The sequence below is a fragment of the Trichechus manatus genome, unplaced genomic scaffold (genome assembly GCF_000243295.1).
Source record: "Trichechus manatus latirostris isolate Lorelei unplaced genomic scaffold, TriManLat1.0 scaffold00020, whole genome shotgun sequence".
NCBI classification, from domain to species: Eukaryota; Metazoa; Chordata; class Mammalia; order Sirenia; family Trichechidae; genus Trichechus; species Trichechus manatus.
Window position 1 is genome coordinate 13,111,248 of NW_004443956.1, and position 24,705 is coordinate 13,135,952.

Here is a 24,705-nt window from a genome sequence, read left to right on the forward strand (position 1 = left end):
GTGAAAATGACAGTTCTCCCCTTTGCAATTTACAAATACAGCGTAATCCCAATTCAAATACCAACAACATTCTTCAAAGAGATGGAAAAACTAATCATTATATGGAAAGGGAAGAAGCCCCAAATAAGTAAAGCACTACTGAAGAAAAAGAATAAAGTAGGAGGACTCACGCTACCTAACCTCAGAACCTACTATACAGCTACAGAAGTAAAAACAGCCTGGTACTGGTACGACGACAGATACATTGACCAATGGAACAGAATTGAGAACCTAGATGTAAATCCATCCACCTACGGTCACCTGATCTTCAACAAGAGCCCAAAGTCCATCAGATGGGGAAAAGACAGTCTTTTTAACAAATGGTGATGGCAAAACTGGATATCCATCCGCAAAAAAATGAAACAGGACCCATACCTCACACCATATACAAAACCTAATTCAAAATGGATCAAAGACCTAAATATAAACCCAAAAAGTATAAAGTTCATAGAAGAAAAAAAAAAACCAACACTACAGGCCCTAATACACGGCATTAACAGGATACAAACCATAACCATCAACATACAAACTCCAGAAGATAAGCTAGATAACTGGGATCTTCTAAAAATCAAATACCTATGCTCTTCAAAAGACTTTACCAAACGACTAAAAAGAGAACCTACAGACTGGGAAAAAATTTTTGGACATCACAAGTCAGACAAAGGTCTAATCTCCAAAATCTACAAGAAAATCCAGCACCTCTACAACAAAAAGACAAATAATCCTACTAAAAAAATTGGCAAAGGAAATGAACAGACACTTCCACCAAAGAAGACATTCAAGCGGCCAACAGACACATGAGGAAATGTTTGCGTTCACTAGCCATTAGAGAAATGCAAATTAAAACCACAATGAGATACCAATCTCACCCCCGGCATTACTGGCACGAATCAAAAACACTGGGAGTAACAAATGTTGGAGAGGCCGCGGGGAGACTGAACTCTTACGCACTGCTGGTGGGAATGCATAATGATACAACCATTTTGGAAAATGATATGGCGCTTCCTTAGAAAGCTAGAAATAGAAATACCATACGATCCACCAATCCCACTCCTAGGAATATATCCTAGAGAAATAAGAGCTGTCACAGGAACAGACATATGCACACCCATGTTCATGGCAGCAATGTTCACAATAGCAGAAAGATGGAAACAACCTAGACGCCCATCAACTGATGAATGGATAAACAAACTATGGTACATACACATAATGGAGTACTATGCAACGAGAAAGAACAATGATGAATCTGTGAAGCATCCCATAACATGGATGAAACTGGAGGACATTACGCTGAGTGAAATAAGTCAATCACTAAAGGACAAATATTGTATGAGACCACTACTTAAAAACTCATGAAAAACTTTACACACAAAAAGAAAAACATCTTTGTTGGTTACGAGGGATGGGAGGGGTGGTGTGGGGGGAAATACTAAATAGACAATAGATAATTGGTAAGTTTGGTGAAGGGTAAGACAGTACACAATACTGGGGAAGCCAGCACAACTTGTACAAGGAAAGGTCATGGATGCTCCACAGACACATCCAAACTCCCTGAGGGACTGAATTGCTGGGTAGAAGGCTGTGGGGATCATGGTCTCGGGGAACATCTAGCTCAACTGGCATAACACAGTTTATAAAGACAATGTTCTACATTCTACCTTGGTGAGTAGCGTCTGGGGTCTTAAAAGCCTGTGAGCAACCATCTAAGATACTCCACTGGTCTCACCCCTTCGGGAGCAAGGGAGAATGAAGAGAACAGGATACAAGGAAAAGATTAGTCCGAAGGACTAATGGACCACAGCTACCAAGGCCTCCACCAGACTGAGTCCAGTATAGCTAGATGGTGCCCGGCCTACCACCAATGACTGCTCTAACCGGGAACACAAAAGAGGGTTCTGGACAGAGCTGGAGAAGGATGTAGAACAAAATTCTAACATACAAAAAAAGTCCAGATTTACTGGCCTGATGGAGACCAGAGAAACCCTGAGAGTATGGCCCTGGGCACCCTTTTAGCTCAATGGTGAAGTCACTCCTGAGGTTCACCATTCAGCCAGGGAATGGACAGCCCAATAAAACAAAACAGGACTAATGAGGCACAGCAGTCCAGGGACAAGGAATAGAAGGCAGAAGGGGACAGGAAAACTGGTGATAGGGAACCCAAGGTTGAGTAAGGACAGTGTTGACATGTAGTGGGGTTCTTAACCATTGTCGTAGGGCGATATATGTATTAACTGTTTAATGAGAAAGAAAAAACAAAGAAGGGCACATTATGCAACAGGGCTACTGGTCCTCAGTTTCATAAAGCAGCTTTAAGAAGGTCTGCTTTAGATACAGAATGATTAAAGCATGTAACAAGGTTCTGGTGTTGATGGAGTTTTCATTAGTTTTAGCCACTATCTGAATACAAACATTTTGTTTGCAGCTGAAATAAAATTGTGAATATACCACATTTCTCAAACACTACTACAGAAAAATCAAGCCAAGCCTGACTCTGCAATTCCATAGTATGGTCACAACTAATGTTCATAAAGATCTTGAATTACTGTAATACTGTAAGTTGTCTTTAAAAAAGTAAGTTTTACTAACAATTCTTTGATATCCTAAATAAATCTGCTGCCATAGAGTCAATTCCGCCACATAGTGACCCTAAAGGACAGAGCAGAACTGCCCCGTAGGGTTTCCAAGGACACCTGGTGGATCTGAACTGCCGACCTTTTGGTTAGCAGCCATAGTTCTTAACTACTACGCCACCAGGACTTCCGATATCCTAAATATTAGCCATTAATCAGAAAAGAACATTTCTACATCAGAGAGCTTACTACATGTGCAAAACTTTCTTCGCCTTTATTATTAGTATAACTTTCATTAAGTTGAATTCATTTTAGTGCTGACTTCTGAAAACAAATATTTGGAAATTCAATGAGACAGATTTTTCTATGCAGATTAAAACAAAATCCCAAATGATTTTAGTCACCAGCACAGCCAGAGTAGGTTCAATGCTCAAATGATCTTTTCCCTAAAGGCAAGATGTGAAAATAAGGAAAATGGCAATCACATTTAAGAAGCAGTGTGCAAAAAAACAATCAACTAGAAGGTACAGTGGAGGCGCGGTGAGGAAGAAGGTTCCCCCCACAGCTGCAACTGCAACCAAGAGATAAAATTCCTAGGAATAAACTTAAGAAAATAAACGCATATGATTCTTATGGAGAAAATCTTAAACTAATCCCAAGAGACTAAAGAAGATGTAAATAAATGGAATTGTGTGCTGTAATCTTCAGTAAGAGTACGCAGAATCATTAGGCTATTCCTTGAGTAATCCTAAATTAATACACAAATGTAACACGATCCTAGTAAAAAGTATTCTTTCTAAGAAAGATCAGCAGTGCTCTTCTATGACGATTTCTAAGCTGTATCATCACCTAAATGAAGACTTCTATTGCTCCCCTTCAATCTTTTGAAGACTGGAGAAAAGACTGAAGTTGTCAAGGATTTCATTTTACTTGGATCCACAATCAACACCCATGGAAGCAGCAGTCAAGAAATCAAATGATGCACTGTACTGGGCAAATCTGCTGTAAAAGACCTCTTTAAAGTATTAAAAAGCAAAGATGTCACCTTGAAGACTACGGTACACCTGACCCAAGCCATGTTGTTTTCAATCGTCTCATATGCATGTGAAAGCTGGACAACAAATAAGGAAGACTGAAGAATTGATGCCTTCGAATTATGGTGTTGGTGAAGAATATTGAACATGCCATGGACTGCCAAAAGAATGAACAAATCTGTCTTGGAGGAAGTACAGCTTGAATGCTCCTTAGAAGCAAGAATGGTGAGACTACATCTCACATACTTTGGACATGTTATCAGGAGGCATCAGTACCTAGAGAAGCACATCATGCTTGGTAAAGTAGAAGGTCGGCAAAAAAGACGAAGATCGTGAAGTAGACGGACTGACACAGTGGCTGCCAACAATGGGCTTAAGCATAACGACTGTTAGGATCGTGGAGGACCAGGCAGTGCTTTATCTGTTATATGCAGGGTTGCTATGAGTCGGAATCGACTCAACGGCACCTAACAACTATTGCTCCTCTTGTTCTAATAAGCGCCAAATTCACATCACGAAAAATACAGGTAACCTTCAGAGTGAGAGTCTAGAATGGCTCTGCTCTAATAAAAAGATCAAGATGTCTGATTACTGCTGGTATCACATCTACGCCAGGCAGGAGTGTGTAAGATGAACGAGGAAGGTACATGTTCCATCTCTGTATACAAGCTCAGTTTATTTTTCCTTGAAGCTTCCAGAACTGAAACTTCAGGGCTCTAAAATGTTTTCTCCAATGCTAAAGCCACTCAACACAGCCATTTTTTTGCTTCATTGGGTGTCACGTTCTCCTTCTACGTTCACCTCAAAACAGAATGCAGAGGAAACTCATTCCAAACCAGTAAGACAGGTTACATTATTCTAGGTCTACCCCAACCTCCTCAGGTTCCAGGAAAAAAACCTCCATTTAACATGCCAGACCAGATTATACTACACTCAACCTCCTGTTAGTCTAGTCTGGTCCTTTGCCAATTTTAAGATGCAAGGGCAGGAAGACTTCAGGTAAGGAGTTGGAAACATAATTCCCAGCTTCTTTATATCCTCCATGCCCTCACTCCCCGGTGAACAGCCATAAATTTAGTCTAACAGAATGGCTTCCATTAAAAGCTACGACTGGGTATTAATGGTTGTTATGGATTCAATTGTGTCCCCCAAAAATGTATGTCAACTTGGTTAGGCTATGATTCCCAGTATTGCGTGTTGTCTTCCATTTTGTGATTGATGTAATTTTCCTATGTGTTGTAATTCCAAATGTCTGCCTGCATTTAATGAGGCAAGATTACATTATGTTCAAGAGGATTAGGGTGGAATGTAACACCTTTACTCAGGTCACATCCCTGATCCAATGTAAAGGAAGTTTCCCTGGGGTGTGGCCTGCATGACCTTTTATCTTACAAGAGCTAAAAGGAAAGAGAAGTGAGCAGAGAAGAGCGGCCTCATACCACCAAGAAACAAGAGCCAGGAGAACAGTGTGTTCTTTGGACCCTGGGTCCCCGTACTGAGAAGCTTGTCGACCAGGGAAGATTGATGACAAGAACCTTTCCCCAGACATGACAGAGAGAGAAAGCCTTCCCCTGGAGCTGGCACCCTTAATTTGGACTTCTGGCCTCCTAGACTGTGAGAGAATAAACTTCTTTGTTAAAGCCATCCACCTGTGGTATTTCCATTATTGCAGCGGTAGATAACTAAGACAATGGTAATAGGGAAGCAAAACTGTCAAAAAAGGTTTTGTTCCCTTCAAGTACTCTTGATTTCATGCATCCATGTGTTCCAATCAATGCTTCTGACAATCCATTCCACACATAATTTTTACAATAACTTATGACCCTATTTTGGGTCACTTCTAAATTGCTGCTGTCAAATCAACTGCTACTCATGGCGACCCCATGTGTGTCAGAGTAGAACTGTGTTCCACAAGGTTTTCAATGGCTGATTATTTGGAAGCTTTCTTCCAAGGTGTCTGTGGGTGGATTCCAACCTCCCAGCTTTTGGTTAGCAGACAAGCATTTGCAGCAATTATCTAGTGTCTAGCAAATCAAACAGACACTCCTTGACCACTACCAATTTTGTCCATCATATAATCCAATTACATATACTAAAGGTTGGATCTTCTACTCCAATCAGACTGGTCTTTTTATGGTTCAAGCTCTTACAAGATAAAACCAGCTCATTTTTGCCCTGTAACTTTGCTCCTGCTATTTCCCTAGCAAAGACTTACTTTTGCACTTAACATAGGAGAGTATCTGTTACAAAGGTAAGAAAGCACTCTAGTATGATTTTCTAACAGAAATCTAAAGGTTTACAAAATAGAAAATCATCATTCTGTAATAAAAATAAATCCTCACAAAGTTGTGAATATATTTAAAACAATTGTAAAGAAGCAAAAAACAAGTATTTAAAAAACTGCCACACACATCTTAGAAAAGACAAAATAGGTAACATTTTAATATTCAATTAAACATGAGGGGTTTTGGTGTAGCTACTGGATTTAATACTCAGTGCTAGGCTAGTGTCAGGACCATCAGATTCAGTTAAGATTCTGAGGCACTACAGATCACCTACCTGCCCAGCTGTGTCTACAAGTTGAAGATGATATTCTTGTCCATTTACAGTGATCAACTTCGTAAAAGCTAGAGAAAAAGATAATTAAATATTAGTTAAAAACAAAAACATCGAGGCTCCTTAAAGCTTGAACAAAGATAACAAATTAGGCTGAGGTCCTAATAATCTCATAAAAAAATCCCACAAAACAAAAAAGAACAAACCTCTGAATTGTACAGATTCTTCCCCTACTTCCACCATGTAACGAAGAAACACTCTGGCGACTAACTGAAAACAAGCTTGTGTAAATCTTCAATCTTTTTAAAAGAAACTGAAATTAGGTAACAAATCATATCCTAAACAAGTACTCTGGATGCACTATCTGTGGACAGTCCTTCGTCTTGTATCAAAAGTGAAATACATTACAAGGTTTGAGATCTAGAATGAATCAAAAGCGCAAACCTTTCTATTTAGTTTATAGAAGGTCTGGTGTCACAGCACAAAGAACTAACATTAACTGAATCACTAAGAACTTTCATACACCAAAAAAATTGACAAATTTACTGAAAGATAAAATGGCAATGGAACAGATGTTCTGTGTTAAAGCTACCATGCCCACTCAGCTTACAGATGCTAGCAACCTGCCACAACTTTTCTCTATCAAAACCCAAACCCACTGCCGCTGAGTTGATTCTAACTCATAGCGACCTACACGACAGAGTAGAACGGTCTCATAGGGTTTCTGAGGAGCGGCTGATGGATTCGAACTGTCAACCTTTTGGTTAGCAGCCGTAGCTCTTAACCACTGCGCCAACGGGGCTTCTTCTATGAAGGGGGTGAGGTGGGGTGAGAAATCAGACTCACATAACTTCCAGAAAAGTCAATTTAGAATTCTAAGGAGACAGACTTCAAACAAATATAGACGTAAGAGTAGAGACTATTAACAGCAACAGAATATTAAAAAGTAACCATCTGGAGATCTGACAGCTAAATGGAACATAACTGCTTCTGCATACCCTGCCCTGCTATCATCAGTCATGAAGAATCCTCAAATCCCCTGGCTGCCCATTCCACTTGATGACAACCCAGCAGCAGAATCTACCCTTGCACAGTGAGAGAACTCGCTTCTGCCCACTTTGTCCCACAGTTAAAAGGTCAAGCAAAAACAGAGACATGGAAATCATGCTAAGAGACGAAGAGGGGCAGGTAGATCTCATTTGAATTTTATGAGTTCTACAGGGAGAGAAAGAATGGCTGAGAGAAAAGCAATAATCAAAGAGAATCAAATTAACATACATTTCTGATCCAAGCAGGGGTGCCAGAAGTCAGCTGAGTGAAGACTACAGACCAGTCTACTAAAATAAAAGTTGTTGTTGTTAGGCGTCAACTCAGCACAAAAGAACAAACACTGCCTGGTCCTGAGCCATCCTCACAATTGTTGCTATGTTTAAGCCCACTGCTGCAGTCACCATGTCATTCCGTCTCATCGAGGGTCTTCTTCTTTTTCTCTGACCTTCTACCTTACCAAGCATGACGTCCTTCTCCAGGGACTGGTCCCTCCTAATAACATGTCCAAAGTACAAGAGACGAAGTCTCACCATCCTCGCTTCCAAGGAACACTCTGGCTATACTTCTTCCAAGACAGACTTGTTCGTTCTTCTGGCAGTCCATGGTATATTCAGTATTCTTCAACAACACCATAATTCAAAGGCATCAATTCTTCAGTCTTCCTTATTCACTGTCCAGCTTTCACATGCATATGAGACGACTAAAAATATTATGGCTCGGGTCAGGTGCACCTTAGTTCTGAAAGTCACATCTTTGCTTTTCAGCACTTTAAAGAGGTCTTTTGCAGCAGATTCCCCCAATACCATACACTGTTTGATTTATTGACTGCTGCTTCCACGGGTGTTGATTGTAGATCCAAGTAAAATCGAATCTTTGACAACTTCAATATTTTCTTTATCATGATGTTGCTTATTGGTTCAGTTGTGAGAATTTTTGTTTTATGTTGAGCTGTAATCCATACTGAAGGCTGTAGTCTTTGATCTTCATCAGTAAGTGCTTCAAGTCCTCTTCACTTTCAGCAAGCAAGGTTGTGTCATCTGCATATTGCAGTCTGTTAATGAGTCTTCCTCTAATCCTGATTCTTCTTCGTATAGTCCAACTTCTCGGATTATTTTCTCAGCATGCAGACTGAGTAAGTATGGTGAAAGGATACAATCCTGATGTACACCTTTCCTGATTTAAACCACACATTATCTCCTTGCTCTGTCTGAATGACTGTTTCTTGGTCTATGTACAGGTTCTACATGAGCACAATTAAGTGTTCTGGAATTCCCATTCTTCGAAATGTTATCCATAATTTGTTATGATTCACATAGTTAAAAACCTCTACACAGTCAATAAAACACAGGAAACATCCTTCTGGTACTGTCTGCTTTCAGCCAGGATCCATCTGACATCAACAGTGATATCTCTCGTTCCACATCCTCTTCTGAATTCAACTTGAATTCCCTGTTGATACACGGATAACTTTTGACTTACCTTCAGCAAAATTTTACTTGTGTGATATTACTGATATTGTTTGATAATTTCCACATTCTGCTGGATCATCTTTCTTTGGAATGGGCACAAATATGGATCTCTTCCTGTCAGCTGGCCGAACTTCTTGGCATAGACGAGTGAGCACCTCCAGCGCTGCATTCGTTTGTTGTAACATCTCCACTGGTATTCCGTCAATTCCTAAGGCCTGTTCTTCACCAGTGCCTTCAGTGCAGCTTGGACTTCTTTCAATACTATCAGTCCTTGATTATATGCTACCTCCTGAAATGTTCAAACATTGGCCAACAGTGACTCTGTGTATTCCTGTCATCTTTTGATGCTTCCTGTGTCATTCAATATTTTGCCCATAGAATCCTTCAAAATTGCAACTCGAGGCTTGGATTTTTTCTTCAGTTCTTTCAGCTTGAGAAATGCTGTGTGTGTTCTTCCTTTGGTGTTCTAACTCCAGTTCTCTGCACATTTCATTATAATACTTTGTCTTCTCAAGCTGCCCTTTGAAATCTTCTGTTCAGCTCTTTTAATTCATTATTTTTTCCATTTGCTTTAGACACTCTTCGTTCAAGTGCAAGTTTCAGAGTCTCTCCTGACAACCATTTTGGTCTTTTCTTTCTTTCCTGTCTTTTAAATGACCTTCTGCTTTCTCTATGTATGATGTCCTCCCACAACCTGTTTGGTCTTCAGTCATTAGTGTTCAGTGCATTACACCTGTTTTTGAGATGGTCTCCAAATTCAGGTGGGATACATGCAAGATTCTATTTTGGTTCTCATGGATTTGTTTTAATTTTCTTCAGCTTGAACTTGCATATGAGCAACTGATGGTCTGTTCCACGGCCCCTAGCCTTGTTCTGACTGATGATATTGAGCTGTCCCATCATCTCTTTCCCATAATGTAGCCAATTTGATTCCTGTGTTTTCCATCTGCTGAGGTCTACATGTATAGCAATCGTTTATGTTGTTGAAAAAAGGTATTTGCAATGAGTAAGTCATTGCTCTTGCAAATTTCTGTGATGCAATCCCCCACATCATTTCTGTCACCAAGGCCGTATTTTCCAACTACTATCCTTCTTCTTCATTTCCAACTTTCGTATTCCAATCGCCAGTAATTGTCAATGCATCTTGATTGCATGTTTGATCAATTTCAGGCTGCAGAAGTTCATAAAAATCTTCAATTTTCTCATCTTTGGCATTTGTGGTGGGTGTATAAATTTGACTAATGGTCGTATTAACTGGTCTTCCTTGTAGGCATATGGATATTCTTCTATCACTGACAGTGTTGTACTTCAGGACTGATCTTGAAGTATTCTTTTTGACAATGACTGTGACACCATTCCTCTTCAATTTTTTATTGCCAACATAGTAGACCATATGACTGATTCAAAATGGCCAATACCACTCCATTTCAGCTCACTAATGGCTAGAAGATCAACCTTTATGCGTTCCATTTCATTTTTGATGACTTTTAATTTTCCTAGATTCATACTGGGTGCATTCCATGTTCCGATTATTAATGGATGTTTGCAGTTGTTTATTCTCATTTTGAGTTGTACTACATCAGCAAATGAAGGTCCAGGAAGCTTTACTCCATCTATGTCATTAAGGCCGACTCCACTTTGAGGAGGCAGCTCTTCATATTTTGAGTGCCTTCCAACCTTGAGGGGCTCATCTTCTAGCACTGTTATCAGATAATGTTCTACTGCTATTTATAAGGTTTCACTGGCCTATTTTTTCAGATGTTGACTGCAAGGTCCTTCTCCCTAGTCTGTTTAGTCTGGAAGCTCCACTGAAACCTGTCCATCATGGAAGATCCTGCTGGTACTTGAAATACCAGTGGCATAGCTTCCCGCATCCCAGCAACGCACAAGCCACGACAGTATGACAAACTGACAGGTATGTGGTGGTGCAAAAGGAGTGTGACCCTAGAATTGTGTATACTGCCAAACTTTTTATCATTTTTGTTCCCCTTCTAGAAATTATCACTTTAAGGAAACAGTTAAACCAGTTGAAAACAGAACCAGAGTTCAGAGAAGGTGCTGGGGCTATACATTTGTCAGTCACTAGCAGATTGATATTTCAAGTCAGAGGAGTGGGAGGGATGATCATAAGAGAGGGGAAGTGTAGAAAAAAGTCCTGAGCCTGAGGTTGCAGCCTTGGGGCACCATATATTGGCAAGTCAGAAAAAAGAAGAGGATCCAGTAGACGTGAAGTACTAGCCAGTGAGGTGAAAGTAAAAAGCTAGGAGATTAACTGTACGTAAAATCTAAAAGAAATAAAATATTAAGAGACTTTTTAGAATATTTTTGCACATAAAAAAGACGTGAATCCTTCTACAGAAAGTAGTTTAATGAAACAGAAGAATTTCCATCTGTCATAGGAAAACTGCCTCTTCTTATTACTATAGAAAAAAATGAAGTGCACTAACATATCTATATAAAATCCTCAATTCTATCGACCAGGAACAAATTCTGCTATGTCCCCTACTTTCTACCTTGTGTAAAAATGGAAAGCTGAATTTATCCTGGTATCAGTATTATTTTTCTTGGAATCCTCTCACTCGTTTTTCCAATCCCTGGAGAAATTAATCCATTTCCAATCTAAAACTCTGAAATTCCCCTAAGTAGACTTGAGCTACTTAATAGTACAATTAACTAAAGCAAGTTAATAGAGGTTTCTAAAATTTGTTATTCACAAAGTAAGATTTGTGTTACTCAAGTTTGTTAAGGACTCTAAATCCAGTATCCTGAGAAGTCTATCCACATGCAATGTTTGGTAATCATGCAAAACTCCTAATCCGAATTTCAAAACTCCTAATCCGAATTTTCTGAGTAGCTTTATCAATTAATCAACCATACTACCTCGAGATGGAACAAGTTTTAAATTGCTGCTATTCTTGCTTTTAAATTATAAACCATTAATTTCATCGTATCAATTTAGCTTGTATTGAGTAGTTAAATTAACACCACAGGAGACAATAAAGCAATCTGCATATAGGTTATTTTTGATATAAAAAGCTTCCACAAATTAGAAAATATGTACTTTTATTGATGTTCTTCTCCTATACCCCTAGGATTATAACCTTTTCTAACTTCTTGTTATCTCAGAACACTGTTTTTCTACTAAATCGTGGGGGAATGGCTAGGAAAAGTTGAGTCACCAAGGCAGCTTCTCCCAATAAGCGGCACAGTAAATAGAATCTGATATCTAAATATACCTCACAAACTTTTAAAGGATGCCTATAGTCTGATATTCATTTCCGTGTTGCCTAAAAATTTTAGTAGACAAATACTTTGAATTCATTTTGGAGATTACAACAAAATCTTTATGAAAATGTTATTTTAAAATTCAGTTATTTTCATAATTAATGCATTTTGTAACTTTTTGGTTTCACAGGGATACATAGGACAACAATACTATACCAATAGCCTTCGAGGTACTCAAAGGAAAAATGACAGCATAGGAGAAAACTACAAATGAGCTGTCTTAACCATTAACTACTTACATCCAGGATATTTTCCTTACCTACTAATTAAAAACACACCCACAGAATATTTGCCTTGATATATGCGACTGATTCATGAGTCACACTTGTTTTTTTCAGCTGAAGTTTTTAAAAGAATTTTTAAAAGTTCTGTTTATTCATTAGTGGACAAACAGCACTCTGAAATACTGCCCTGAGGGTAGAACCAGGAGGATATTCACTTCCCAATGGAGGTTGCTGTCGTTTTTAGGTGCTGTTGAGTCGTTGCCGACTCATAGTGACCCTATGTACAACATAACAAAACACTGTTTGGTCCTGTGCCATCCTCACAATCGTTGCTATGTTTAAGCCCATTGTCGCAGTCACTGTGCCAAATCATCTCATGGAGGGTCTTCCTCTTTTTTGCTAACCCTCTACTTTACCAAGCCATGATGTCCTTCTCCAGGGACTGATCCCTCCTGATAATATGTCCAAAGTACGTGAGACAAAGTCTCGCCATCGTTGCTTCTAAGGTGCATTTTGGCTGTACTTCTTCCAAGACAGATTTTTTCGTTCCTCTGGCAGCCCACGGTATATTCAATATTTATCAACACCATAATTCAAAGATCTTCCTGATTTCCTTGTCTGGCTTTTGCATGCGTATGAGGCAACTGAAAATACCACGGCTTGGGTCAGGCTCACTTTAATCTTCCAAGTGACAGCTTTGTTTTTTTAACACTTTAAAGAGGTCTTCCGCAGCAGATTTGCCCAATACACTATGTTGTTTGATTTCCTGACTGCTGCTTCCATGGGCGTTGATTGTGGATCCAAGTAAAATGAAATCTTTGAGAACTTCAATCATTTCTCCATTTATCATGATGTTGCTTATTGGTCCAGCTGTGAGGATTTCATTTCCTTTATGTTGAAGTGTAATCCATACTGAAGACTGTAGTCTCTGATCTTCATCACTAGGTCCTCTTTGCTTTCAGTAAGCAAGGCTGTGCCATCTGCACGTTGAAGGCTATCTGGAAAGAAATGAAGCATACTGAGCTTCTCTCAGGAGAATCACAATCAGAGGAGTTCCAAGGCCCTTGAGTTGCTCATGATGAGCCCACTCTGATGGGGCTGAGGCAGCTGGACAGGCCCTGTCAGCAGATGAGACTAAAGCATATAATGCTTTGCTTTAAAAACAAAACAAAACTTCCCATTGCCCCCCTGTGGTGTAAAGGACCTAGTTTTACCCTAAGTAAGGTGGCCTTTGTCCTTGACTCCGGAGAAATAATCCTTGGAGTAATCAGGGTGCCTTGGTCTGGGACTTTCAGGCCAAACCTGTGAATCTGTGCTCGCAAGTAGGCGCTGGCCAGACCAGAAAAGACTCACCTGGGAGGCCAATATCAACTAGCGTCAGGAGGCAGGATTTAGCCTATCATGCAGGACTGGGCAACAAACAGCCCTGACACTAAGGCTCAGAAAGTTTCCTGGTTGATGAGAACATCCACTCTCCGGAGGGTAGTGCATCCCACGGGACATGGAAGCTGTGTGTTGGGAACCCTCCCAAACCTTGCCCATGGCATGTCTTTGATTATATCCTTTTTGGTTATAATAGATCTGTAGTTGTAAGTATGGTAAACTGAGTTCCACGAGTTGTTCCAACAAATTATCAAACCCAAAGAAGCAAAGGGAGGCAGTAGGTCAGAAAATAAGGGTGTCATGTGGACTCCCGAGCTTGCGGCTGACATCCTGAAGAGGTAGTGGGAAACCAGCCCCAAATTTGTGGCCAGCAGGAAGTTTGGGGTGTCATGTGGACTCCCCAAACTAGTGGCTGGCATATGCCTATTTGACAGTCTGAAGGACAGTGTCCTTTTAACTTGTGAGCTCTGACCTACATCCAGAAAGCTAGGATCAGAGAGAGTGCTGCAGGGGGTGGCTGGTGACGTGGATAGAGAAATGGGAATGTGATGACTGGACCAATTTCCACGTTTTCGGGAATGGATTCAAGCTGATCTATACCACACACTCCCTAACACCCATAGCCCCTGGTAACCACTAATCTGTTTTTTTTTTTTAAGGTGAAAGTTTACAGCTCAAGTTAATTTCTTATACAAAAATTTATATACATATTGTTTTGTGACATTAGTTGCAATCCCCACAATATGACAGCATACTACTCCCCCTTTCCAGCCTGGGTTACCTGTGTGCATTCGATCAGTTCCTGTCCCTTCTTAACTTCTCATCCTGTTTTTTTTAATTGTACTTTAGATGAAAGTTTACTGAGCAAACTAGCTTCTCATTAAACAATTAATACATTGTTTTGTGACACTAGTTGCCAACCCCGTGACATGTCAACACTCTCCCCTTCTTGACCTTAGGCTGCTCACTACCAGCTATCCTTCTCATCCTTGCCCCTGGGCTGGTATGCCCATTTAGTCTTGTTTTGTTTTACGGGCCTGTCTGTCTAATCTTTGGCTGAAGGGTGAACCTCAGGAGTGACTTCATTACTGAACTAAAAGAGTGCCTGGGGGCCATACTTTCAGGGTAATCTTCTGTCTTGATGGATTTATCTATTCTAGATATTTAAAGTGGGACCATATAAATATTTGCCCTTTTGTGACTGACTTATTTCACTCAGCATAATGTTTTCATGGTTCATCCATTTTGTAGTAGTATCAAGAACTTTTTTCTTTATGGCTAAGTAATATTCCACTGCACGGATATATCACATTTTGTTTATCCATGTATCTGTTGACAGACACCTGGGTTGTTTCTACCTTTTGACTATTGTAAATAATGCTGCAATGAACACTGGTGTGCACATATCTGTTTGAGTCGCTGCTTTCAAGTCTTTTTGGTATACACCTAGGAGTGGAACTGCTGGGGATCATATGGTAGCGATGTTGAACTTTTTGAGGAACTGCCAAACTGTCTTCCACAGTGGCTGCACCATTTTACATTCCCACCAGCAATATAAGAGTGTTGAGATTTCTCCTCATCAATACTTATTTTCTATTAAGAGCTATCCTAGTAGGTGCAAAGTGGTATTTCATTCTGGTTTTGATTTGTACTTCCCTAATGACTAGTGATGGGAGTCTCTGGGTGGGGCAAATGGTTAACACCTCAGTTGCTAACTGAAAGGCTGGATGTTCAAGTCCACCCAGAGATGCCTTGGAAGAAAGGTCTGGCAATCTACTTCTGAAAAATCAGCCACTGAAAACCCTGTGGAGTACAGTTCTCTCACATGTATGGGGTCATCATGAGTTGAAGTCCACCTGACAGCAACTGGTTTTAATTAGTGACACTGAGCATTTTCCCATGTGCTTATTGGTCATTTATATATCTTCTGTAGAGAAATCTCTATTCACGTCCTTTGCCCATTTTTTAATTGTTGTTGAGTTTTCGGAGTTCTTTATATATTCTGGACATTTAACCCTTGGATCTGATAGTTCCCCAAAACTATCATATAGTTTCTCACTCTGTAGACTGTCTTTTCACTTTCTTGATGTCTGTTTATGCACAGAGTTTTTAATTTTGATGAAATCTAGTTTATCCTTTTCTTTTCTCTTGTTGCTCATGCTTTTGGTATCATATCTAAGAATCCACTGCCTAAAAAAAGGTCCTAAAGCTTCACCCCTATGTTTTCTTCTAAGAGTTTTATGGTTTTAGTGCTTATAGTTAGTTCATTGATCCATTTGGAATTAATTTTTGTATGTGGTGTGAAGTATGGGTCCAACTTCATTCTTCTGCATGTGGAGATCCAGTTGTCTCAGCACCATCTGTTGAAGATGTATGACTGACTTCTGGTTTCTCAATTCCATTCGATTGATCTATATGTCTCTCCTTATACCAGTACTACAGTTTTTGATTAGTAGCTTTGTAATACATATCAGAATCAGGAGGTGTGAATCAGTCTATTTTTTTTTTTCAAGATTATTTTGGCTATTTGAGGCCCTTGGCAATTCCATATAAATCTGAGGATCATCTTTTCCATTTCTGACAAAAAGGCTGCTGGAATTTTAATAGTAATTGCACTGTTATCTATAAATTGCTTTGGGTAGAAGTGACATCTTAACACTTCCAATTAAGTCTTCCAATCTACAAACATGAGATGTCTTCCCATTTACTTAGATCTTTAATTTCTTTCAGTAGTGTTTTGTAGTTTTCAGTGTAAAAGGTCTTCCACCTCCTTGGTAAATTTACTCCTAGGTATTCTACTTTTTCAGGTGCTACAGTAAATGAAATGGTTTTCTTAATTTCCTTTTCAGATTTGTCACTGCTGATATACGGAAATATAACTGATTTCTGGGTGTTGACTTTGTGCCCTGCAACTTTGCTGAATTTATTTACTAGCTCTCATAGCTGCCTGTAGATTCTTCGGGATTTTCTAAATATAGTATAACATCATCTGTGAATACAGTGTTACTTCTTTTCCAATTTGGATGCCTTTGATAATTCTTTTTCTTGCCTAATTACTCTGGCTACGGCTTCCAGAACAATGTTCAATAGGAGTGTTGAAAGTAGGTATCCTTGTCTTGTTCCTGATCTCAAGGGGCAAGTTTTCAGTCTTTCTCCATTGAGTATGTTTTGCTGTGGTTTTTTCATAGACACCCTTTATCATATTGAGGAATTTCCTTTCTATTCCTGGTTTGCTGTTTTTCTCATGATTTGGGTGTAGGGTTTAGTCAAATGCCTTTTCTGCATCAACTGAGATGATCATGTGGGTTTTTTTTCCTTCATTCAATTAATGTGGTGTATTACACTGACTCATTTTCTTATGGTGAAGCACGTTTGTATTATTGGGATAAACCCCACTTGATCATGATGCTATTGAATTTGGTTGGCTAGTATTTTGTTGATAATTTTTCCATCTACATTCGTAAGAAATACTGGTCTGTAGTTTTCTCTTTGTGTGATATCTTTATCTGACTTTGGTATCAGGGTAATGCTGGCTTCAAAGAATGAGTAAGGAAGTGTTCCCTCCTCCTTTACTTTTTTTGAGGATTATGGGAAGAATTGGTGCTAATTATTTAAATGTTTAGTAGAATTCATCAGTGAAGATATCTGGTCCTGGACTTTTCTCTGTTGGGAGGTTTTTAATTACTGTTTCAAACTCCTCACTTGTTACAGGTCTGTTGAATTTTTTTATTTTTTCTTGAGTGAATTTATGCAGTGTGAAGTGACAGTAGCAGCATCAGAACTTGTTTAACTTCATGGGGGATAATGAGAATCAAGATCAGCCCAAAGCTAATTCCTATGAGGTGGAGGTCAGACATACCTCCTCCACTCTCCAACCTTTTTACCATTCTGACACCATCTGTTCATTCCTCCCACGGCACTCTCTACTTCTCTTCAGTGTTCGATAATCTATTGCAATGGCCACAGAGAACTCACAGATCATACTTACAGTTAAGCAGTTTATTAAGGAAGCTACAAGGTACAACTCGGGATCAGGATCAACAGGCTACAACTCTGGATCAGAAACAAGAAGCATGTAAAGTCTGGAAGGCTCCCCCAGACAGCATATCCCTTCCTTCTTCAGTGCAGGATAACTCTCTCAACTCCTTTCAGCTATGCAAGCAAGCAAGCCCTTCTCTGAGTGCACACCCCCTCTCGGCTGTGCAGGCCTCCTCTTGGCCCCTGAGGACAGGCCACTCTGCATTCATTATCCCTTCTGTCACCACCAACTGCCAAAGGGCCCCTTCTGGGCCTGTCGCTGCCAGCTCTGCAGCAGGGCCCGTTCCGGGCCTGTTGCCACCATGTGCCGCAGAGCCTCTTCCAGGCCTCTCACTGTCTTCAGTGTTAAAGCCTTTGACCTGTTACAGCTCTTTTAGATGGTTCCTCCCCTCCTCTCTCTCTCTTTGCTTTCTTTTCTTGCCTTTTTCCTTTCTTCTGTCTGCCAACCTCTGTGGGGTTGGCTGCGTATACATAAGCAAACTCATCAATTTCAAGGCATGGCCCTCCCACCAGGGTCACAAACTGACCAATCCCTTCTCAGCAGGCTACAGACACTTCATTTGCATAGAAGGCTATAGTTACTTCGTTTACATAAACCCCTTGTTGTGGAGTCAACTCTGACTCATAGTGACCCTATAGGACAGAGTAGAAGTGTGCCATAGGGTTTCCAAGGCTATAATCTTTACAGAAGTAGACTGCCACATGTTTCTTCTGCAGAGTGGCCAGTGGGTTGGAATCGCTCATCTTTCAGTTAGCAGCTGAGCATTTAACCGCTGTGCCACCAGGTCTCCTTCATTTGCATAGGGTATTGACCAATCCCTGCAAGGTGCATACCAGTCACAGGGCAGGCTACAGCCCAGTGGCAGACAAAAAGTATCAAACCATCAAGTTGTTTCCAGCTTACCCAGGAAATGTCAATCAACCTGGACAGAAGTAACAGACTTTCTAGGGTAGAAAATCAGGGCAAAGGGAACTCCTTAGGGTTTAGGGAAAAATCTTCCAAGCTGTTTTTTCAAAGAACTAAGGCAAAAGGTGACATAAAGGAATTCATTTCACCACAGGTAGTTTGTATGTTTCTAGGAATTTATCCATTTCATCTGGGTTATACAGTTTGTTGACACAGTCTGTACACAGTAATCTCATACTCCTCTCAATTTCTGTAAGGCCATGAGCAGTACTTTTTTTTTTTTAAATAAGAGTGGATACAGAATGGCACTACTGAATACTAAGTACTTGTATTAGATTAAAAAAAATTAAAACTCGATTAAAGATGATGTTGACAGTATTAAAGAATCATTCTGTTTCTGAGAGAATATCAAGCTAAATAAATTGGACTTTCTCCTGATCCATTAACTCACAGCAGCCCTTCTGATGCATTATTTATCTACAAAGAAAATTTATAGGCAACACTCTGACTTTCCTTTCAGCTCAATTTTAAACTGCACAAGGATACACAATTACAAAAACCACTTTTATGGGCAAAGGTTACCATAAAAACTATCCTCTATTGTTCTAGGATTAAAATTCCCATATGAGCCTTATTTCTTTAAAAACCATAAAATCCTAAATTGCTATGTACAGCCAAGTATTAAGACCAAGATCATGGTCAGGTAATTCAACTTGCTCACAGAGCTTTCAAATTAAACAGCTCTTCACACTGGCATACTATTCTATAAATGACCAGCTAAACAAATCAACACAGGATGTAGCCAAGGACTCCTCCTTGCAGATACTGGAGAGGTTACTTTCAAACAGCAGCGTCTTCCCAGAATTAGTTCAGCAGTCAAAGGTTTCTTTCCCAGACACCAGCATACCGGAATACAAAGGACAGCTGAATATTTTAAGCCAGGGGCTGGCAAACTTTGCCTGTAAAGGGTTTGGTGTTAGGTGCCATCAAGTTGAATTCGTCTCATTGCGACCCCATGTGACAGAGTAGAACTGCCCCATAGAGGTTTCTAGGCTATAATCTTTATAGGAGCAGATCATCAGGTCTTTGTCCCACGGAGCCGGTGGGTAGGTATGAACCACCAACCTTTCTGTTAGCAGCAGAGTGCATAACCGTTGGGCCAACAGGGCTCCTCTGTAAAAGGCTAGAGAGTAAGTATTTCAGGTTTTGTGGGCCATATGGTCTTTGCTGCAACTATTCAACTTTGCCTTTGTAGCATGAAAGCAACCATAGTCAATATGTAGACAAACAAGCATGGCCATGCTCTAACAAAACTTTATTTATGGATGCAGACATTTGAATTTCATATAATTTTCACATGTCATAAAGACTATTCTTGAGTTTTTCAAATATTAAAAAAATTTAAAAACCATTCTCAGCTCATAGGCTGTACAAAAATGAATACTCCCTGCAAATCAAAGCCTCCATGAACACACAATCGCTATTTATACGCAAAAGGAAAAGCTTCTGTTTATAAATAACTTGAGAACAATACTTACTGTTTTCTATGGTTGGATCATAGGAATCAACAAATTGGCCTTCAACAAATTGAATTGTCAATGAGGATTTCCCTACAAAAGAGAACAATAGCTCAGTATGTATTGGTATGCTACGGTAAAAAATTGTAATTGTACTGTTTTACAGAAAACCACTCAATCAGATAAAAAAACTGAAGGTTTTAGGATTAGAAAAAAATTCCTTCAATTAGCATTTGAACAGTTTCAATAAACAAATTTCACTAATTTGCTTTACATGGAAGGAATATAAGCAGCTACGCTGCCATGAATTGAACACTTCTATGGCATTAACAAATATTAATGACCAACAAGCACATCAGATATTCTGTTAGAGGTAAACAAACGTTTAAATAAGACCTAAACTAAGATAATTTCCTCTAGTGCTCTTGAAATCTGCCTATTTAAATGTGGAAATTAATCAAAACGATTAGTTACTTTGTCCTTTTTTACATACGGTTATTAGAAGTATTAAGAGGTGCAGCTTTTAAAGAGGATAACCTGAAAATATGCAACAAAAGCTTAAAAAAAAAAAAAAACTGTTTTAAGGTAGAAATCTTGCCTCAATCATTCAGGATTAAATGCCTAGTCCTGCCTGGTATATCCAGTTGCCACAGACTTGACTCTGACTCATGGTGACCCCATGTGTGTCGAAGCAGAACTGTGCTCCATAGGGTTTTCAATGGTTCACTTCGGAGGCACCTCTGGGTGAACTCAAACATACAACCTTTCAGTTAGCAGATGAGTGTATAAACCATTTGCACTACCCAGGAACCCCTGCCTGGTATATAGACGACGTACATGTTTTGAAATTCACAAAATCACCAGTAATAATTCAACCTGTATATTAACAAATCAATTAAGTTCACAACCCTATTACTGTTACCTAAAATCTGTACTGGAGGACTTCAGAACAGGACTGATACTCTGTAACAAGAGCACAGTCCAGATTATTTTATCACCAGGAAACAGAAAGTAGTTCCTCCCTAATTTTATTCCCAAACCCTTCCTTCTCGCTTATATTCTCGGAGCGTTATTAAACCTGCACTTTATATGCTTACCATACACCACTTAACTTCTATCTCAAAAGGATCTACAACCAGGATAAGAAAAGAAGTATGGTTTTATATCCTCACACACATTTTAAGTTGTGCTTTCTCCTCGTCCACACCATGGAGAGGCACAGTTCACAATGTTTTCACACCCAAAGACTTTCCACATATACAAAGGAAAAAACAAACAAAAATCTAACTTAAAAATCAGAGATGCCGGGAAACAAGTAGGAAATCCAAAAGTTGGCAAGCCTATTTATTTCTCATCAATCTGCTTCTGAAAAATCAGCCATTGAAGGCACAGCCATGAAGCACATTTCTACTCTGACACATAATGGGACTGCCACGAGTCTGGATGGGCTTGACTTTTTTAAAAATAAGTTAACAAAAGTGAAAAATTAAAAGATTCTTATTTACATTGAATGCTATTCCTTGAAGCAAAAAAAGTTTAATTACAAACAGAGATAGAAACTTCTTCAGGGCTTTTGAAGGGTACTTCTAGTCAACTGGGTGGAATTTTGACGTAATTTTTTATAATGTACTTTTTCATTGATACAGGTTAGGTACCCACAGCATCCTTATCACATCCGATAGTGTTTTTGGTTTGTTCGTTTCGGTGGTAGTCTTACAAATGGAAAAGAGGGAAGAAAACAGGAGATCATTTTTTTCTCTAAAGATAAATGTGCAAGAGTTACAAAGAAAAAAAGAAGGGATTAAAAAGACAAATATTTTTGAAGTAGAACTGGATTAGAAATAGTGAAAGGAGTTAATATATGTGATGTGAGATGCTCCCTCAAAGAGGAGAAAAACTAGTAGGAAACATCAGATTAGACCATTTCTGTACTGGCATCCAGGTAAATCTAGAACAACCTTACTTGTAGGGGTGAGTGAGGGGAATTACTGCCTCAATAGTTATATAAAACTCAGGAAGTTACAATGAAACAGAAAAATTATACATATTGAACAAGATAGTATGAGATACAGTACAAAAATGTAGTGACAGGTAACAAGTGGATCATGTTTTTAAAATACAATTTTTGTTACATATCCATAGAATTCTTCCCATTTGTATTACACAGGACATCTGACAAGCTACAGTTAACATTAACTTGAAAACGTAAGTAATCACTCTGGCAAAAAGAGACAATGTAGTCTAACCAAATCACAATGCAGGCTGACAGCAAATTGTTCTCTTCAGGAGTAAACTTGGATACCAGAATTAAAAACCGTAATCCTTAGAGATTAAGCTGAGTTTCTCAATCAGATTGGTCCCTGGGAGAAAGATATCAGTCATTAGGGGAAGCAGGATTGAAAAAAAGCTAGGTCTCCCTTGAGTCTCTCTCCTCCCTTGCCACTCCCCTAAGGGGAGATCATTAAATATTGAAATTAAGCAGGGACAGGAAGGCTACATTTGCTGGCATGACAGCTGTTTTCTGCTGTTTATATCACAAGGTAAATTATTAGACAACTAGTGTTGACGTCTTTAGAAGTCAGCATGAAATGATAATCTTAGTAAATAAATCCTACTGCTCATTTTGAAGTGTTCTAAGCTCTAGTTATAGAAACGTCTGCCTTTAAGAGATGTCCTTTAAAGACGCAACTCAGCTCTTTCGGTAAAGTTTTGCTTAGTTTGCCTGCAGCTGCAAAAAGGTACTGTTAGTCTATAGCCAATTATGTTCTTCACACGATCATCTTTTATATTTTTTCTCTCATAATAACTTCATACTTAACTTTTGCTTTTGTCCTTATCAAATTTCAGGTTCTGAAACACTAAGCAGTTATTCCTGAAAATATTTCAGCCACGACCATGTTCTCAAAAGGCTTATAAATTTGTACAACCTCAGGAGAATTTCAAACCCCAGATCAACTCTTTGAACAAACATGATACAGGAGTGATCTGAAATAAACTAAAAAGCAGCACACACCCAGACCTGTGTTTAGCAACATACAGACTATCAACAACCCATTTTATGATGTAACACATAATTTTAAAAGGTTTGAAAATATCCCAATACCCTGCAACTTCCAAATACTCTTCATCCAAACAAAAAACCACCTTAGTTTTTACTAAAATTATTACTAAAAAGGTTCTTCTAAATTTTACCAGGTAAAGGTAACATTTTTTTTCAAAGATAAAATGGCACTATCAGCACCCGCCCCCCAGTATTTCTACTACTGAAAATACATTTTCAAGGTTGTTGACCGAGGTGCAAACTACTGCCTAAATCTCAAACTTTGCGATTACTGCAAAATGGGCAGTTTACACAACATATTTTAATAGTTTTCAGATTTTGAACTTGTTTTCATGCTTTTTCTCCTACAAAAAACATAGCTAATTGTAAACATCCCTCCCCCCAAACAGCATTCTCTAGAACAGTTTACATGTTACTTGATCACTGGGATATAATGGGGAGGAGCAGGTTTTCAATTTACCAACTAGCCTATCAAGTAATTCAGCAGAAGAGGGGAGTCCGTAAGAACTCATGTAACATACTTTGAACACACCAATAGCAAAGAGCAATCACTAGAAAAGAACATCATGTTTGGTAAAGTAGGGGGTCAGCGAAGGTGAGGGAACTCCTCAATGAGATGGACTGATACAAAAGCTACAACAATGAGCTCAAACATCAAATATCACGAAGATGGTGCAGGACAAGACAATGTTTCGTTCTCTTATACATGGACCATCATGAGTCACAGCAACTCAACAGCAGCTAACAATAACAAATCTAGGACATAACCCATTCTGAGCACTACTTTGATCTTCAGTTCAAATTCTCAGCATCACTTTTAGGGACTTTGATGCCCATGTATATAAGATGTCTAACAGCTTAACCTCAACGCCCATAGTTCTTGCCACCAATAATCTTCACCTCCACACCACTGCAGTCATCACACAATGAAAAGATAATTACCACCCAGAACTGCTCCATATCTAAGATCTTTATCCCCAACATTTTCTAGCTGCCCTCTAGTCGATTCTGACTCATGGTAACCCCATGTGTTATGAGTAGAATTGTGCTTTATAGGGTTTTCACAGCTGTGACCATTCAGAAGCAGATTGTCAGGCCTTTCTTCCAAGACATCTCTGGGTAGGTTCAAACTGCCAACCCTTTAGTAGCCAAGTGCTTAACTGACTGTGCCACCCAGGGACTCCTCCTCAACACAGAGGACCATGCGCTCTCTCAGCTCTTTCACTTTCAAACTCCCACCACCAAAACCAGACTATCTTCAGAGAAATGTTTTTCAAACCAGGGGTTGTGATCCAGTAAGTCATGCCCAGCTAAAAAGCTAAAAAAGAAATAGGAACACCAGAGTGGACTGCAAATAATAATAATAAACTCTCTCTTGTGAAACTCTTTTTTTAGTTACACATTTACAACTAGGTCACAATGTAAGATGTATTTCTTCTTATAGACTACAGTAAAATAAAGCTGGAAATATACTACTCTAAACTATTACCCTGAATCTCTAATCCATCAGGTTTTACTTTGTTTTCTATTCAGCGTTAAGTCCCAAATCACTTTCCACTACTCTTTTGTTAG

The 24,705-nt window shown here is 39.2% G+C and overlaps 1 protein-coding gene across 4 annotated transcripts in view; it reads right to left on the reverse strand.

The window, feature by feature from the left end:
- Window positions 1-24,705, reverse strand: part of RHEB (Ras homolog, mTORC1 binding) — a 75,181-nt gene that overhangs the window by 16,010 nt on the left and 34,466 nt on the right. For 3 of the 4 annotated variants that reach the window (XM_004372748.3, XM_023727950.1, XM_023727949.1), the window contains 2 exons: window positions 20,094-20,165; window positions 6,203-6,270 (listed from right to left, as the gene is read on the reverse strand). In XM_004372748.3, the coding sequence (XP_004372805.1) occupies window positions 6,203-6,270; window positions 20,094-20,165 (140 nt within the window). Of the gene's footprint in view, window positions 1-6,202; window positions 6,271-6,405; window positions 6,868-20,093; window positions 20,166-24,705 lie in introns of those variants that run through there. The other variant, XM_023727951.1, reaches the window with a different exon arrangement.